The 14,850-nt window shown below is 39.9% G+C and overlaps 1 protein-coding gene across 2 annotated transcripts in view; it reads left to right on the top strand.

Moving 5' to 3' along the window:
* The window catches only part of LOC6525684 (rho guanine nucleotide exchange factor 10), a 105,325-nt gene that overhangs the window by 29,128 nt on the left and 61,347 nt on the right, over positions 1 to 14,850 (top strand). The window contains exon 1 of one of the 2 annotated variants that reach the window (XM_039370148.2): positions 346 to 647. The exons of the other annotated variant lie outside the window; for it this stretch is intronic. Within the exon in view, the coding sequence (XP_039226082.1) occupies positions 524 to 647 (124 nt within the window). The 5' untranslated portion in view covers positions 346 to 523. Of the gene's footprint in view, positions 1 to 345; positions 648 to 14,850 lie in introns of those variants that run through there. 2 annotated transcript variants of the gene reach the window in all.

Raw genomic sequence — 14,850 nt, 5'->3', positions numbered from 1 at the left:
GATACGATCCATGAGTCCGCTTTTGCGGTCCCGCTTTTTCTCTCTTTTTATTTTTATTTTTTATTTTTGCTCCGCTGGCTCCAGTCTACAGAGTTTACAGTCTCGTTTTGTTTGATTTCAATTTTTTTTTTGTATTTTTTCCAGCGCTTTTTTTCGGCTTTTTGCCCACTTCGGTTGCGCTGCGCTTCGGGCTCCACGTTCCGTTCCATTCACGTTCGCCATGGCGATGGATTCATGGATGCGGTTTCAGTAGAATCGATCTTGTCGTGGATGCCGCATGCTCTTTTTTTTTTCGTGTGTGCCAAAAAAACGCGGGCTTTGTGTTCTCGTTTGCCCCGAAATACTATACATTTTCACGTCTATCTGGGCTAAATATGTTTTATTTCGTTGTAAAGCAGCACAACTTTGCCTTAGACTCCGGTTTATGATTGCAAATAAGTGGCCCGATTTAAGTAGTGAATAGTGTCGGGATTAAGGTGTTGTTATTGTGAAATAGCCATTGCCCTGGAATTAAGTGCGTGTAATGGCATTTCAACTGATTAAATCGGCTCTCGATGGTCCGCCGCAGCAGCAGCAGCAGTTGCTTAGACGTCACAGCAATTTGGGCCTGCCCCATCAACATGCCGCAGGAGTTGTGCTGCTAAAATGTGGGTAAAATTCTAATGAACACATTGCAAGATAAATTAACAATTATAAATCACAATTATGTAAATGGGTAAGCCAGAATGGCGCAATAAGATTTCGTTTCTCTAGTCGGGTGTTTAAATAAAGAGCAGCTTTATCAACATAAAATTGGATGATCACTTTAACAGGAAGTTTTGGTAATAAACAATTCAAACGCATCACCTTTAAAACTAAAATGCATAACATAATTAAAATACATCAAATGGAAATGATCAACTGGTGCATCAACTAAATGTAGTAATTAATCAGTAAAGTTTAAAACTAAAATAAAGGATTTTATAAGGTACTAATTCAATGATTAATCCCAACTGGCAAACGGTTAGCAATCGAAAGAATGCATTTCCTAGTAAATTTATTCTATAGAAAAGTACTTCGGCTTAAGATGACTGTCCTCTTGGCCAACGCAATTTTGAAACAATTTTACAATTTTATACTACAGCTGCTGGCCAAATGAATCATAGGCATACAGTATAGTCTATATGCTATATGGTATACCCCCTATATTCCTCCAAATGTTTAAGCTATTTCGGTGCGTAATTTGTTGTTGGCCAGCGTGACTCACTAATAGTGTGATTTGTAGTTGTACTTGACAAGAACAAAACGAGAAGCGAGCAAAAAAAGAGCCACTGCCAAAAATAAACGCATCGCCATCTATTTATATGAGATTAAAGCGAAGTGAAAAAGGGCAAAGCTGATAGAACAATCGAAATCAAAAATAAATAACCGATTCATTTGATTTAATTAAGTAATGTGACAAGATCAAAGTTCGGTTGTGAGTATGTTGTTTTAGAATGTAAACAAATAGATTAACAATGGTAGGAAATATGTGATTGCTCAATAATAGACATCATTATTGGGGGGAACCTCAAGATTACTACACAAATTACTTGACAATTTGAGGGAGTAGCAACTGCTACTTCACTGCTGCGTAAAATAAGCAAAGACAATGTCAACAGATCCTGCCAAAACTAACACAATAATTGAATAAACAGGTGAAGAAAATATTTGCAGAAGTTCAATAACAATAAATGCACAATAAATGCATTATTGGCCTCAAATGCAAGAAGCAATAAATCATAGAGCGCACACACAACATAATCGAGCATTAGTAAACATTCAAATTTGTTGCAAATCAAATAATTGATTTCACATCTAGTTTAAATCTATTGCAATTGTTTTGGCACATTATTGTTGAATAACTCAGCTTTTTAAGGCCCCCTACCATTATTTCGAACACAACTGTATGTTCACGTACTAGGGCATTCCAGGTCATTGCCCAGTCGTATATACCCCACAAATATGCATAAGTATATATATGTATATACTCGGTATAAGAGCAACAGACTAACTTGAAATTAACGGCGGGTTGAAGGGTGTTCACTTGGCAATTAATAAACATATTTCAAAGTATTTGCACAGATGCATGGCATTGCGAAAATGGCAATAAATAGTGCTCCCTCCTTCAAACTTATTCCTAGATTCCATTCAATTATTCATCATAAAAATCTGAAGACGAATAAAACGGAGAGAATTATGATTGCACTTTTGTTGTCGCTTATTTCCCCGTTCATTGTGCGCGATTGTTGTTGACTTTTGTTTGCTTTTTGTTTGTTGATGTTGCTGCTGTTGCTGTTGCTGCTGCTGTTGTTGCTGCGTTGCTGCTGCTGCGTGGTTGTTGCTGCTGCGTTGTTGTTGCTGCTGGTGTATCTGCAACTATTATTGCTGGCATCTGCGGCATTAGCAGCGCGTGTTTGAGTGCCGCTTTAACTAAGCACTCGTTAATCAATGTCGCCAGCGAGTCTCTCCTTTCCTCCATACATATAGCCACTTGCAGAGCCATTTCTCTGGTCATAGTTGTCGATATTTCACAGCGGATATCTGGGATATCTGGCTGGTGGCTGGTGGCTGGTGTGCGGCGGAATTATGTGGTATTGGGGGTGTCAAGTTTGTCGGCATTTTGTGGGGTTAAGTACTTTGGGGCACATGGAATTGGGCAATAAGCGATATGGGAGATTGCTTCTAATGACTTGGCTTAGCAGTCCCACTATTTGTCCATACAAGCTCAATATTTTCGGCAAACATTATGTTTGGAAATGCAACTGCCTCAATAAATGCAAATAAGGCCAAATAAACACTTAAGCTTATTGAGTCACATAAACCTAATTAGCAGTACTAATGCAATACATATTTATATGGGTTTATAAGTAACTGAACTTAAAAAAATATATTTTTTTTATTTTTAATTATTGTTAAAGCTTTTCCTTTTAAGTGAGTAACTTAGCTTAGCTTACTAGTACCAAAAGTATGGGATGAGCCATAGGCTGTTTAAGCCACTTACAAAGCTGTCCTCCCACCCACTTCTCCGCCCACTCCACCACCTCCACCACCACCCACCCCTCTGCATTCCAACCAAATCGAGTTGAGAGTTTGTCATGTACGACACGAAATTCGTGTAGCCTTTGGTGGATTTTTAGTGAAAGTGTTTAGACTTTGCCTGCAACTAAGCACACAAAAATGGCAACTAAAAAAAAAGTAGCAACCAAGTAGCAAGTAGAAAACGCCGAAAAAAAAGTGTGCTCATTATTTCGTTTTGAAAACCGTATTTACTTGGCATACTTTTTGCCCAACGGCATCGAACACTCCTAGGATGGCAGTTGCAGGGTGTACCACGCGGCGTATGCGCAACGTTAATTAAAATTCAAACCAACCACCCCCCTCACAGCCACCGAACTATGGTCGCCTTTTTTTTTTTGAAAGCGGTTGTTAGCCGAAAATTTGCATAATAACAACCGCAACAAGAAAACAATGTAACCGACAATCGGCAATCTCAACTTATCTGAAATTATAACAAACAACGCAGACAATGCTCATACGTACTGTTGTACTCACTGGGGAAAAGAAACAAAGAGAAAAAAAAAACGGGCAACCATCATAAACGGCAAACAAACAAAAAATTGCAGAAAAACAGCGATAAAGTGCCATCGCTTAATTTACATGGTGAGATATGAAAAAGTGATTGAAAAACCCACTTAGGATTGATGGCATATTTCGCGGGTTACGTGTGAGATTTGAAAACTGTTTCAATTGAATTATTTGTATTATTTGTATGTTTCTCCAAGTGTAGTTAAGATATTGCCTGCGTTTGTGGGTTCTACTGAAAAGTTTCGCTGGTGTTGCGGTTTTCTGGAAATATTTGTATTTTTTCACAATCGGTTTGCAGAATTTCATTGTTTTATTACTTCAGCTAGCAAATAAATTTAAATGCAAACAGAAATAGTGCCTTTAGTAGTTAAACTTTGGTTAACGTTCTATCACAAACATTGCTTGCATTTCACTTGGTTATTTTAATTGTTTTGCGGGTTTCTTTGAATATGTTTAAATAGGTTTGCGAAATACTTAATTTTTAATTCCAATGAAATGCAATGCACTCGTTTAAAATTCGAAATTTACTGCTAAACTTTACTGAAAATACTCGTGCACATTCAGTTTGTTTGCTCTTCATTACTTGGCACATCTCTGATTCAACATTTCTTAGCCATTCGCATTTAGATTAAGATCCAGATTTAATTATCTGCAGCCATAAATTTCGCCAGCGATTCTTTGGCGCTGCAAGGAAAGTAGCCGCCACTTTTTGTGGCTGTTTTAAATACATTACTTTTGTAGGCCATGGCCAAGATGATTAATGGCCGAATATATATTGGACATTATTTAGCTGCCGCTGCTGTTGCTGTTGCTTCTTCTGCCCGCGTGCTGTCAATATGTCGGCACTCTGTACCCCCTTAACCCCCCGATGGCCACGGAGTGTGTGCTGTTTTTTTTTTTCATCTTGGTAACCCTCTTTTCTGGCTCCGTGTTGACTTGGCTTAGTTCGGCACACGCGGCCAATTATCGCTGTCAATGCCAATTGAAAGCCATAAATTTTTCCCCCTCCTCCGTTTTTTTTATTTTTTATTTTTTTTGCTTCCTCACTCATCTTGGACAATTGTCGCTGGGGCGAGGGGCGGGCGGGGGGCGTGGCTGGGCGCCACGAGATCTACATTTGCCAATTGGTTTTCGGTGTTGACACCATTAAGCCAGTCCGCAACTTGTGGCTGCCACCAGATTTACGACTGCCAGTTGCACACAGTGCAGCCTCGAAATGCTTTTTTTTTTAAATTATAATGTATATTGCATTTCCGTTTAAAACTAATTAAACACAGCAAATTGCATTGCATTATTGCCTTTAATATTATATTTAAAACATTAGTGGCTAATTCTAAGCGCGTATTTTGGTTACAAGTGAATAAATATGTTCTTTAATTTATAGATTTTTGTGGGCTTGTTTTTAAGCTTAAAATAAACGTACTTTTTTTTCGGAATATTTGATGGTTTTTTGAAGCCGTGCAAATGTTGTTTGTATAATTTTGTTGCATCAATTTAAAGCATCATTTTTTTTTGGTGTCGTGTGACTTTTTCGCTGGCATTGTGCAAGCCAATTAAAGCCGCCAAATAGTTGGCCAATTGTCTTGGCCCCTTCTCCCTACCATCACCTCATTTAGTTGTTCCACTTTACGTGATGCAAATCACAAAAATAGCCAAAAACCAGAAAAAAAACAAAAAGGAAACAAAAAGGAAAATTAAATTAAGTTGCGGCAAAGACGTCTGTCGTCGCCAGTTGCATGCTGCAGATCACTTGCCTGAGATTAATGCGGCAAGTATGCGTCAGTTGCTCGCTGCAAGTACTCCCCCTCAGCCCAAGCAGCCCAGCCATAACCCACTTTACCGCCCCCCACCCCCCTTCACCCCTCTCCCCACCCTCACCCCTCAAGTGTCCACCAATTGGCCGACGGCCAGTCAGTTGAACCGCATTGCGCATACGCACCGTTGACCCAGCCGCATTACTTTCGCCTCAGAATCGAATTGAAATTGGAATTGGAATTAGAATCCGAGCAGCTAACTGGGCCAAGCAAGTGCCATCGATCCAACGATCCCCGCTCTCTCTCCCTCTTTTTTCGATTATTTTTTTCCTATTGACTTGTTTTTTTTTGCGTTTTTTATTTGCCCCACTCTGATGCTTAATTAAGTTTTTGTGTTCGACTGTCTGCAACTGGATTGACTTGAAATAGTTGAAAATAAACTGCGAAAAAAATGTGCAACAATATGGACAAAAAACAAAAAAAATCATATGGCAGTGCGCGACGAGTGTGTCTAACCAAAAAGCGTATGGCCAGCATTTTGTGGCACAAAACGTTTTTGGCACGCATCTGTTGTTGCTTTTTGTGCGCAAAGCAGTCGCTTTTCCATCTTAACGTCTTAACGTGGCCAAATGCTGAATGCTGAATGCTGAGTGCTGATGACAGTGGGCCGCGGCTGCCGTTGTTGGTCAACAACATGATTTATGTCCGAGCCGTGAGCCTGGGCGTGGCCCCTGGAGCATTTGAGCCGGAAGCAGACGAGCGCCGGACAGATGGACAGATGGATGGATGGCCAACTGGATGGCTGGATGGCTGGATGACTGGATAGCTGGATAGCTGGCCAGCAGTGGCCAAAGATGACAGACAGGCTCCAGACGACGAGATCTCGCTGCAATATCACACGGCCACAAATTATAATTGACAATTTCATAAAAAAGGAAGCTGCAGAACTGTTGATAGAAATTTATTTGCAGGCCACTTGCTTAACTGGCATACAAAAAGGGAACTGAAACATGCATAAATCAAAATTGAAAAAAGAACTGATTAATTTGGCAATATATACATTGCTTTGACTGAACTTTAAGTCACAAAAATATGGGTTATAGTTCTGGATCCTTTTATCAGTTTTTGCAAGTGCATTTAGATCAGCAGCAGAGGTAGAAAATAAGAAGCCAGCCGCAGACAGGCGACTATTTCCTGCTTATTGCAACTGAGATGCAGATGCCAAGTTCAGGTTCCTAGTTCGCCTTACTTTGTTGCAGCGCAGCGAATGCAGTCCCAAGATAGAGATAATAACTTTGGTCAGGGTTTCCAGATGGATTGCTGCAGCAGCAGCAGAAACAAAGATCCTTAAAGGGCTTAAGCCATTTGATGTGCCGTTTACCTATAAATATTCCATTCAAACATACACTTAATGCTACACAAGTTGTGCACCTGAGCAGGCAAAATAGTGAGCTGCTAAAGTGCTTAAATGCTTAGCATTTAACGAGATCAATAGCTTGGCAGGCAATTATAATAAATACATTCAAGCTGATTAATCGGTAAACGCCCCAAACTAATCTCGATTCCACTTGGCCATCCTTGTCGAGAACATTTACCCGTGACTCTGCTGAATTTTCAACCGGATGAAATCAGCCCACAAAATATTGAGGAAACCACAAGCATACTTGTATGTACATACATATATAGCCCATTTATCGGGATTGTGTGCTGCATACGAGTATTATGTGTTTGGTGTCTATGTATATACATACATACATATATGTATATTGCATAATTGATTGCGGCTCGTTGTGGGGGGACGAGAATGGAATGTCCATGTAATTGCATGCCAGGTGTCATAAAGCTCTTTGCAATTTGTGCTGCTGGCCCGCCCAGGCCACAGCAGTGAGTCAAAAAAACTACATACAGTGGGGCCTCCATAAACTGCACCCAAGCTGTCCCACAACAAACTCGATTTATGGGTATTTTTTATGTAAGGAAAAATATGATTGCAACCGAGTTAACTAGGGTATTTGCTTAAAAGTCATTTAAAATATTTAAAATATTATATGCTCACAGGAAAAGTTTAGTAATTAAACTTTAAATTGGAATTAACAATTATTGTAGTTGCTATTTCTTATAAATATTCCAAAGTTATGTAGCGACTTAATGTTAAATGTTGTGCCTTTTTAAAGAGTGACATCTGTAGTCTAGTGGGTAGTGCAGCGAAGTCGATTTTTCTTGTGGTGGCAAGTTGCACGTTGCAAGTTGCACTTTCGGTTTCGGTCTTAGTTTCGGTGTCGCTGCCCACGCACTGGGCTCCCCCTTCCCCTTCCTCACCCCCTTCCACTTCCCCTTGCCCCGCACTTCCTCGATGCCCTGACTCTTCCGCCCGCATTCTCAGACGACAACTATGGCAACCACAACAACCTGGCTGCTGGTGCTTATTTAACACAGTTTAGTTGTTCAGTTGTTAGGTTGTTCAGTTGTTAGGTTGTTCAGTTCTTCAGTTTTTCAGTTACTCGGTTGTTCAGTTCTTCAGTTGCTCAGTTGCTCAGTTGCTCAGTTACTCAGTTACTCAGCTGTGCAGTTGGTCAGTGCGGCATTTTTTGTACCGAGCTGCTATTATTGTCGCCCAGGCAAATTCGCTTTTAATGAGAAACCAAAAAGCGCAGCCGCCGACGCTCGCAATTTGCCTGCGCTTGCAGTTCGCAGTTCGCCGTTTGCAGTTTCGGTTGCTGTTGCTGTTGCATTAAAAAACATAAATTTCCATGAATTAACAACAGAAACAGCAGCTCCCGACAGCAGTTTTGCAGTCGGTTCCACTTTGGTTCCTTTATTATGCCATTGCCATACCCTTCATCGAGTGAAGCGTCACTTTAAACAGAGGTTTGCCACTTTAAAGTTAAGTTGGCAGGTGGTTTTCTTGTGGTCCTGAATTCTGTTGTTCTTCAAAGGCAATTAAATAATGTCCATAACTAGCAGGTTCTATTTATTTAGACAGGGTACTCAATAGCCCGTTCGGTTTGAGCTCTAACCTTTTCCACTCATTTTGCTTATTTGTTTTGTATGTGCGTTATGGCAGAAACAAGCAAACCGAACGGAAGGCATGGCCAAGTATAGCGAAATGTAGAAAGCTCAAACAACAAAGGCGTGCAAACAAAACAAAAAAATGCAAAAAAACAACGTGGAAGGATCTGCACAACAAGAAAATTGAAGAATAGCTCCAGCACAATGAAGCCAACAAATTACTGAAGCAGGGCAATGTCAAGGAAAACGTAAAAACGGAATGGAAATAATACACATTTACGCAGAAAATGGGGGAAATGTATTTAAAATTAAACTTTGGCAGGAAAAGAAAAATGCTGGAACTATGTTATTTATTAATATTAGCCTGCAAATTCAAATAATATATAGTCAAATATATAATGTATAGTAACATATACCTTTTAAACTACCCAAAGCCCTAGAAGAGTATGTATAGCATAGCATAAAAATCACGCTTTTTTTTAAATTTTCAACTGATATTTTCCTAATCACACGTGCTTGGCACTTCGTGCTTTTTTGCTCATTTTTTCATTCATACAGGAAATCTTATTTCAAATAGACGGCTAAATTCCGCAAGTTTATTGTCCTTTAACCTGCAAGAATTCTCGAGCCATTTGCCTTGCGTTTATTGTTTACCGAATAGGGTTCTCAAAACTCATTAATTGTATTTTGTTTAATTCGGTTGTTTGGCATTTGTTTTCTTTGGCTTCTCTTAATCGATATTGCAACCAATCGATGATGGATTCCAGCTGCTCGTATCCAGATTAATGCCTTCGCACATGGAACGTGTTCTGCAATCTTCTGTCTGAACCCCTTTTAATCACTCAAGTTTTGCTTCCCTCTTCAGAGTTCAGAGTTTTTTTTTCACTTTATTTTTTTTTGCATCTTGTTTTTGAAACGCGTCAAAAGCACGCCTGTAACACGATCTTTTCTGAATCGAGAGGAGGTGGATCGGTGTCAGGGATTTGGTTTTTTATTCCTCTTCGGGTTTCGCTGTTCTTGAAAGCTGTGCCCACTTATGCCACTGATTCAGATTCAGATTCAGATTCAGATTCAGATTTAAATACAGAACCAGACAGCTGCTACTGTGCAGATTTCTTAGGGAACTGCAATGGTGGTTTTGATAGAACTTTGTGCTTTATAAAGTTTTGCCCTGGATATAAATTATTTTACATTAAAAACTTCACTAGAAGATTGTGAAATTCGTTTGTTCTAGTGAAAACTCGAATTCAAACTGAATATAATTCCTTGAAATTCCTGAAAATACTACTTCGACAAAATCTAGCTTTCAAATGGTGAGGATTTGCCAGAGTTTGTAAGTAGCTTTAGCCAGAAATGTACTTTCAAATCCTTTGGTGCAGCAGTACCTCTTGATATTTGTGCGACTTTTACCAAAACCAGCATTTCCTTAGGTTATTTTTGGACATATTTCTGTGGCTTTTTGGGTTTACGGCAAAAAATGGCAAATACTGAGGCATACGAAATTGCGGCACACATCAGAGTTGGCCGAAACAGGAAAATATTTTCCGAAGAGCGACTTAACAACCAGCTCACATGTTTGAGGGCTTAAGAGTTGAAAAAGCTGGCCAAAGAATACTGGGGCAACACAAAAAAAAAACAAAAAAAAAATACAATTCGAAAGGCGTAATCAGATGGCATGAAATGCGATTTGCAAGAGGAGAATTTCGCCTTTGTCCTGTCTGAATTGTTTTGTTTGCTCCGCAGCTCCGTTCGGTGGCCAAAAATAGAACGTAATTAAGAGCAGGAAATTTCACTTTTGCGTTTCCATTGAAAGTGCCCATAGAATTTCCCGACTGCTCAAACAGCTCAAAGTGCAAGCAACACACCAATGATATATGTATGTACATATATGCGCCAACTCACTTACATCTACGCAAATATGAATTTTTCATTGCTCAGGACGACTGTGTGTGTGTGAGTGTGTGTGTGTGTGAGTGTGTGCGCCAGCATGTGTGTATGTATGTGTCTCAGTGGCGAGGGGAAAACAATAACTCGAGCACAAAGTTCAGGATGTTGGACCACCGACAACTAGATGCCCTTACATAGAAACACACTGAATGCTTGAAGCTAAATATATTTAGTTAATTTAATAATTATTTATATTTAATTTGGATTATTGGGTAAACAAATATATATATGTACATATAATATTTATGATATTTATTACTTGTGTTAGACACATTTTGTTGCATACTTTTGGGCACCTACAAACCATGTATTACTCCCATTTTATATTAACTTTTAGATCTCAGTAGACTCTCCGCAATGAGAACATAAATCCGAGAAATCAAACGCTCTCAGGATCTTATGAATATCCCCCTTCCCCCTACCCACTTCTGAATTTTGAAAAAACACCCTTTCTTCCCTCGGGGACTTAACCATCCTCACTCACTCAGAAAATCGCCTCACAATAATTGAGAGCACGCGCACCGGATTACACGAAATTATTTCATTGCAGGACCCGCACCGGGGGTTGCATTTGCATCGGCACTTTTTGCGAGGGGTAACTGAGGAATTAGGGGGTTGGAAAAGTCAAAAAGGGTAAATCTATCTGCCTGGCCATATATCTTGCGGTTTGGTTGCCCGATGTAGGTATTCATTCAATTGAACAGTTCGATTTCCGCACACCGCACCCCCGAAATTTGCAGCAAATATTGATATCACTACTGTAAACATCGATATCCCACCGATGGGCCATAAATAATAATACATTTAACGATTTCCGACCCGGGACTTGTGTTTACCAGGAAATTGTTATTGTTATTGCTTGGGCGCCCATAAAGTGCAAATCTGCCAGATACTAGGGATTTTCTTCTTTAGCTGGGAATTAACTCTACGATTTTTGAGCATCATGATTCACCATCTGCTGGAAAAGAAAACTTCGATTTTTGCAAAGATGTGCGAACAGTTATAACGAGAAATATACATAAATATTATATATATATAAATATTATATATATATAAATATTATGTAATATAATACCAATATATAAATTATTTAATTTAAATTCAGTTACCAAAATTATATATACAATAACCTAAAATTTTTATCTAAGTTACATAGCTATTATATCAGACTTTGTTGATATTTTGCCGCACCATCAAAAGGTGGTCTTAATTTTCTCACACTATTTTCCGGACACTGTCGAACCGAACCAAGCTGATCGCACTCAAGTTTCAAGCGTTTTCCTGCTTAAGGTTTTTTTTTTTTATTGATGCTGCGAGTTGATTTTCAATCGAAAGATGAAATTAATTGTCTCCTTTTACCTGTGCGGCAGCTACAGCCACACACGTTGGTTTCACGTTGGCCACCCAGGTGTTAAGTCCCCGCCCCTCTGGCTTTTCAATCGCCCGCACCTTAACCCTCAAATGGGTGTAAATGTAACCCTAGACGGGCCAACAACAATCAACCATCAACCATCAACCATCTTAACCATCTTAGCCTAGGCCAAGTTCCGTTAAAACAACAAGCCGCGCTCAAAAGTAAATAATGGAAGTTGAAAAACCGAGGCAGAGTTGTCATTGCTCAATGTGAAGCAGATTTTCCAAATCGTTGAATGTATTACGAGCAGCTGTCGACATTTAAGTGAGATTTTCCCCACCCACATATCAAAATATACATATATCACAATCGGCTTACTTTGGCTGCAAGCAATTAATGTGTACCCAAAAATTGGAAAATAAGTCTGAAAAGGATGTTTTTTTTTCTGATGATCTTGAACTTAGCTGTACAATCTACATAAATAACATAAACTGGAATTTTAAACATTTCATTAGCTGTAGCTGTGTAATTTCGCATTGAGACGTCACAGGATTGCCAAGCAATTTGGCTGTACGCAAATTTCCCAGATGGTCGGCATACTTATCGCGATCACTGTGGCCGATCAATGCTCTTCACACTGTCCGTTGACCGTCAGGAGCAATTAGTTAACATGAACAATTTCACGCCTCGTTAGGAGATGATAAAGACCCAGATGAAAGGGGGGCGTTCGCTATGGCAGAGTATCGATGGGAAAGGGGGAAAATGCGGGTGAGGAGGGAGATCTGGAGAGACGGGTCTAAGTTGGTCAATGGATCGGTGGATCGATCGGTGGATGAGCTAGGCTTGCGTGCTTGAAAGACATTTGAAATTTGGTATTGCCTTGCTCCTCGCTTTGATCTCTAATTAATCGAACATTTTCAAGCGAAATTTTCACCATTAGAATCATTTTTGTTTATCGATGCGACGAAGAAGCAGACTTTCAAGATTTTCCAGACCCCAGGAATTTGAAATGTTTGGATTATATATTGGATACCTATAAATATATATGTTTGTATGTAAATACATTTTTTTTTTTCACATGATCTGCTCGCATATCTGTCTGGCTTTATAAGTTTTGTGCATTGCTGTTTTTGGATTTTCCTCGACCTTCTCTTTTACCTTTTATTTTTGCCTTGGGCAAAGAAAATGTTTTTGTTTTGGCCAGTTTTCGTTGTGTTGCCAATTTGGCGATTTGAATGCCAGATACTCTCGGACATGAACGATGCATACTCATAATTTTGTGTTTTTAGTTTTTTTTTGTTTGTTTGCAGCCCCCAACCCTCCCCCTTACTGGTTTTTCGCATTTCGCCAGGAGGAGAGTGCGATTTATCTATGTTTTCAATACCGCGGGCCACGACAAGCAACCGAAGTTGGCTTGATAAGTTGTCGTCACTGCGGCAATTGGCTTTGTTGCTGTTGTTGTTGTTTGGCTTGTTGATAGGTAATTTACATAATTACCGCAAGGCGTGTCGGCCGACAATTGCATGTGGCACCTACCGCCCCTTCGGCCCCCTCCACCTCCTCCTCCGCCGCCCCCTTCCGGAGAACAGAAATCAGAAATCATCCAGACCACAGCCACAGTGAGCTAGCTGATAAGCCAGAGCCGCCAGCCAACCTGCTGTGACACCGTCGAGCAAACAAAGCGGCGAAAAAAGGGGTCGCAGAAAAGGGAGTCGACTGTGCCACACCCTGCTTCGTTTGTGCGGCTGGGCACACTTATTTGATGCTTTGTCAGAGTGTGACCTTGCAGTTTACGATAATAAGCTTATTGGAAAACATTAAATAACTCGAAGGTGTAAGCCTAATATAAACATAAACTTTTGTGGTTAAATATTCTAGATGAACAAATTCTCACTTGAGTCGCATTGAACTGATATACCCCAGCCGCAATCCGCCCAATGAGCAGCCGACCGAGGCATAACTATGCGGAACTGAACAGGCATTGCAAAAGGGCGCGCAAGGGGCCCGTCAGGAGGCACATTGAACTTTAGCAACGAAAACGAGGAGCAGGCAAAATCAAAGCGCACCAGAGACGAGAAAAGAAGAAATCTGCGGACCGTCGTCTGCGGGTCGGTCACTGCCATCCATCCCCATACAAACATACATACATACATACATATATAGTACTTGCAACCTCCATCCTCAGATCGGCAATCTCTATCCACCGTCTTCACTGCCAAATGCCAAATGCTGTTTCCAACTCGGTCCCAGTTGGTGCGTGCATTATTATGCATGTGCATATACATAGATGTAGATGCATTCGTACACAAAGCGAAAATTGGTGTGCTTCGCTTGCAGAGTTGGTCACACTTAATGGACAGTGTGACCTTGCAGTCGGAGGAAATACATGCAAAACTGGGGGGTCGTGCTACAAAATGTATTTAATTATGTAATGTATGAATAAGAAGTAAACAAGTAATGGAAGAAATTAATATTTAATAAGTATTGCAACATGTCCTCAATATTTTCCTAAATGTATCCTTAAATATGTGGTGAAGAGGGTATGGGATCGAGACTGTTGTTGATGTCGCCAGTTTTGCCATAATTATTATTTTTATTCTCGATGCTCCTCTGGATTGCTAATCCCTCGCCCAGGAGCTGTCAGCACTTGTGAATATACTGCATTCTCGTGCTCCCCTTAAAATTCCGTTGGCTTGTACATTAAATTTGCTAGCCTAGTATTTTGATTTATGGAATAAATCATTTGGGCATGAACAAAAGCTTATAAATAAATACAATTCGAAAACAATTCTAAAATTCAAAGGCAATTTACTGATTTAAGAATGCTATATATTTCTCCTTAATTTGTTTACCCTGGCGCCCAGCATTAATTTATAATGCTCTCACGCGGTACACTTTAGTGCCATAAAATTGTTTGCACTATATGCAGATAGCCAATTTGGCTATTGAAATTATGTTCTCACTGTGCGGTGCTTTTAAATTGAACTGGTGTTCTTGATGGCGGAATATCCCATGAAGTAATTGGCGATAGTCAAGCAGGATTCTTCATCGTTTAGTGCAGCATGATGATTTACCCCATTGGTGTACATGTGTCATATGTCGATACTCACAATCAGCACTATGATTCATCCTACGCTCGCAGCAAATAAGCTTCCCAATTGGCTGAATCAAATGCTGTTA

The sequence above is a fragment of the Drosophila yakuba genome, chromosome X, assembly GCF_016746365.2.
Source record: "Drosophila yakuba strain Tai18E2 chromosome X, Prin_Dyak_Tai18E2_2.1, whole genome shotgun sequence".
Classification (NCBI taxonomy): domain Eukaryota; kingdom Metazoa; phylum Arthropoda; class Insecta; order Diptera; family Drosophilidae; genus Drosophila; species Drosophila yakuba.
Note: the sequence above shows the minus strand (reverse complement) of the source record. Positions and strands in the feature narration are given on the sequence as shown.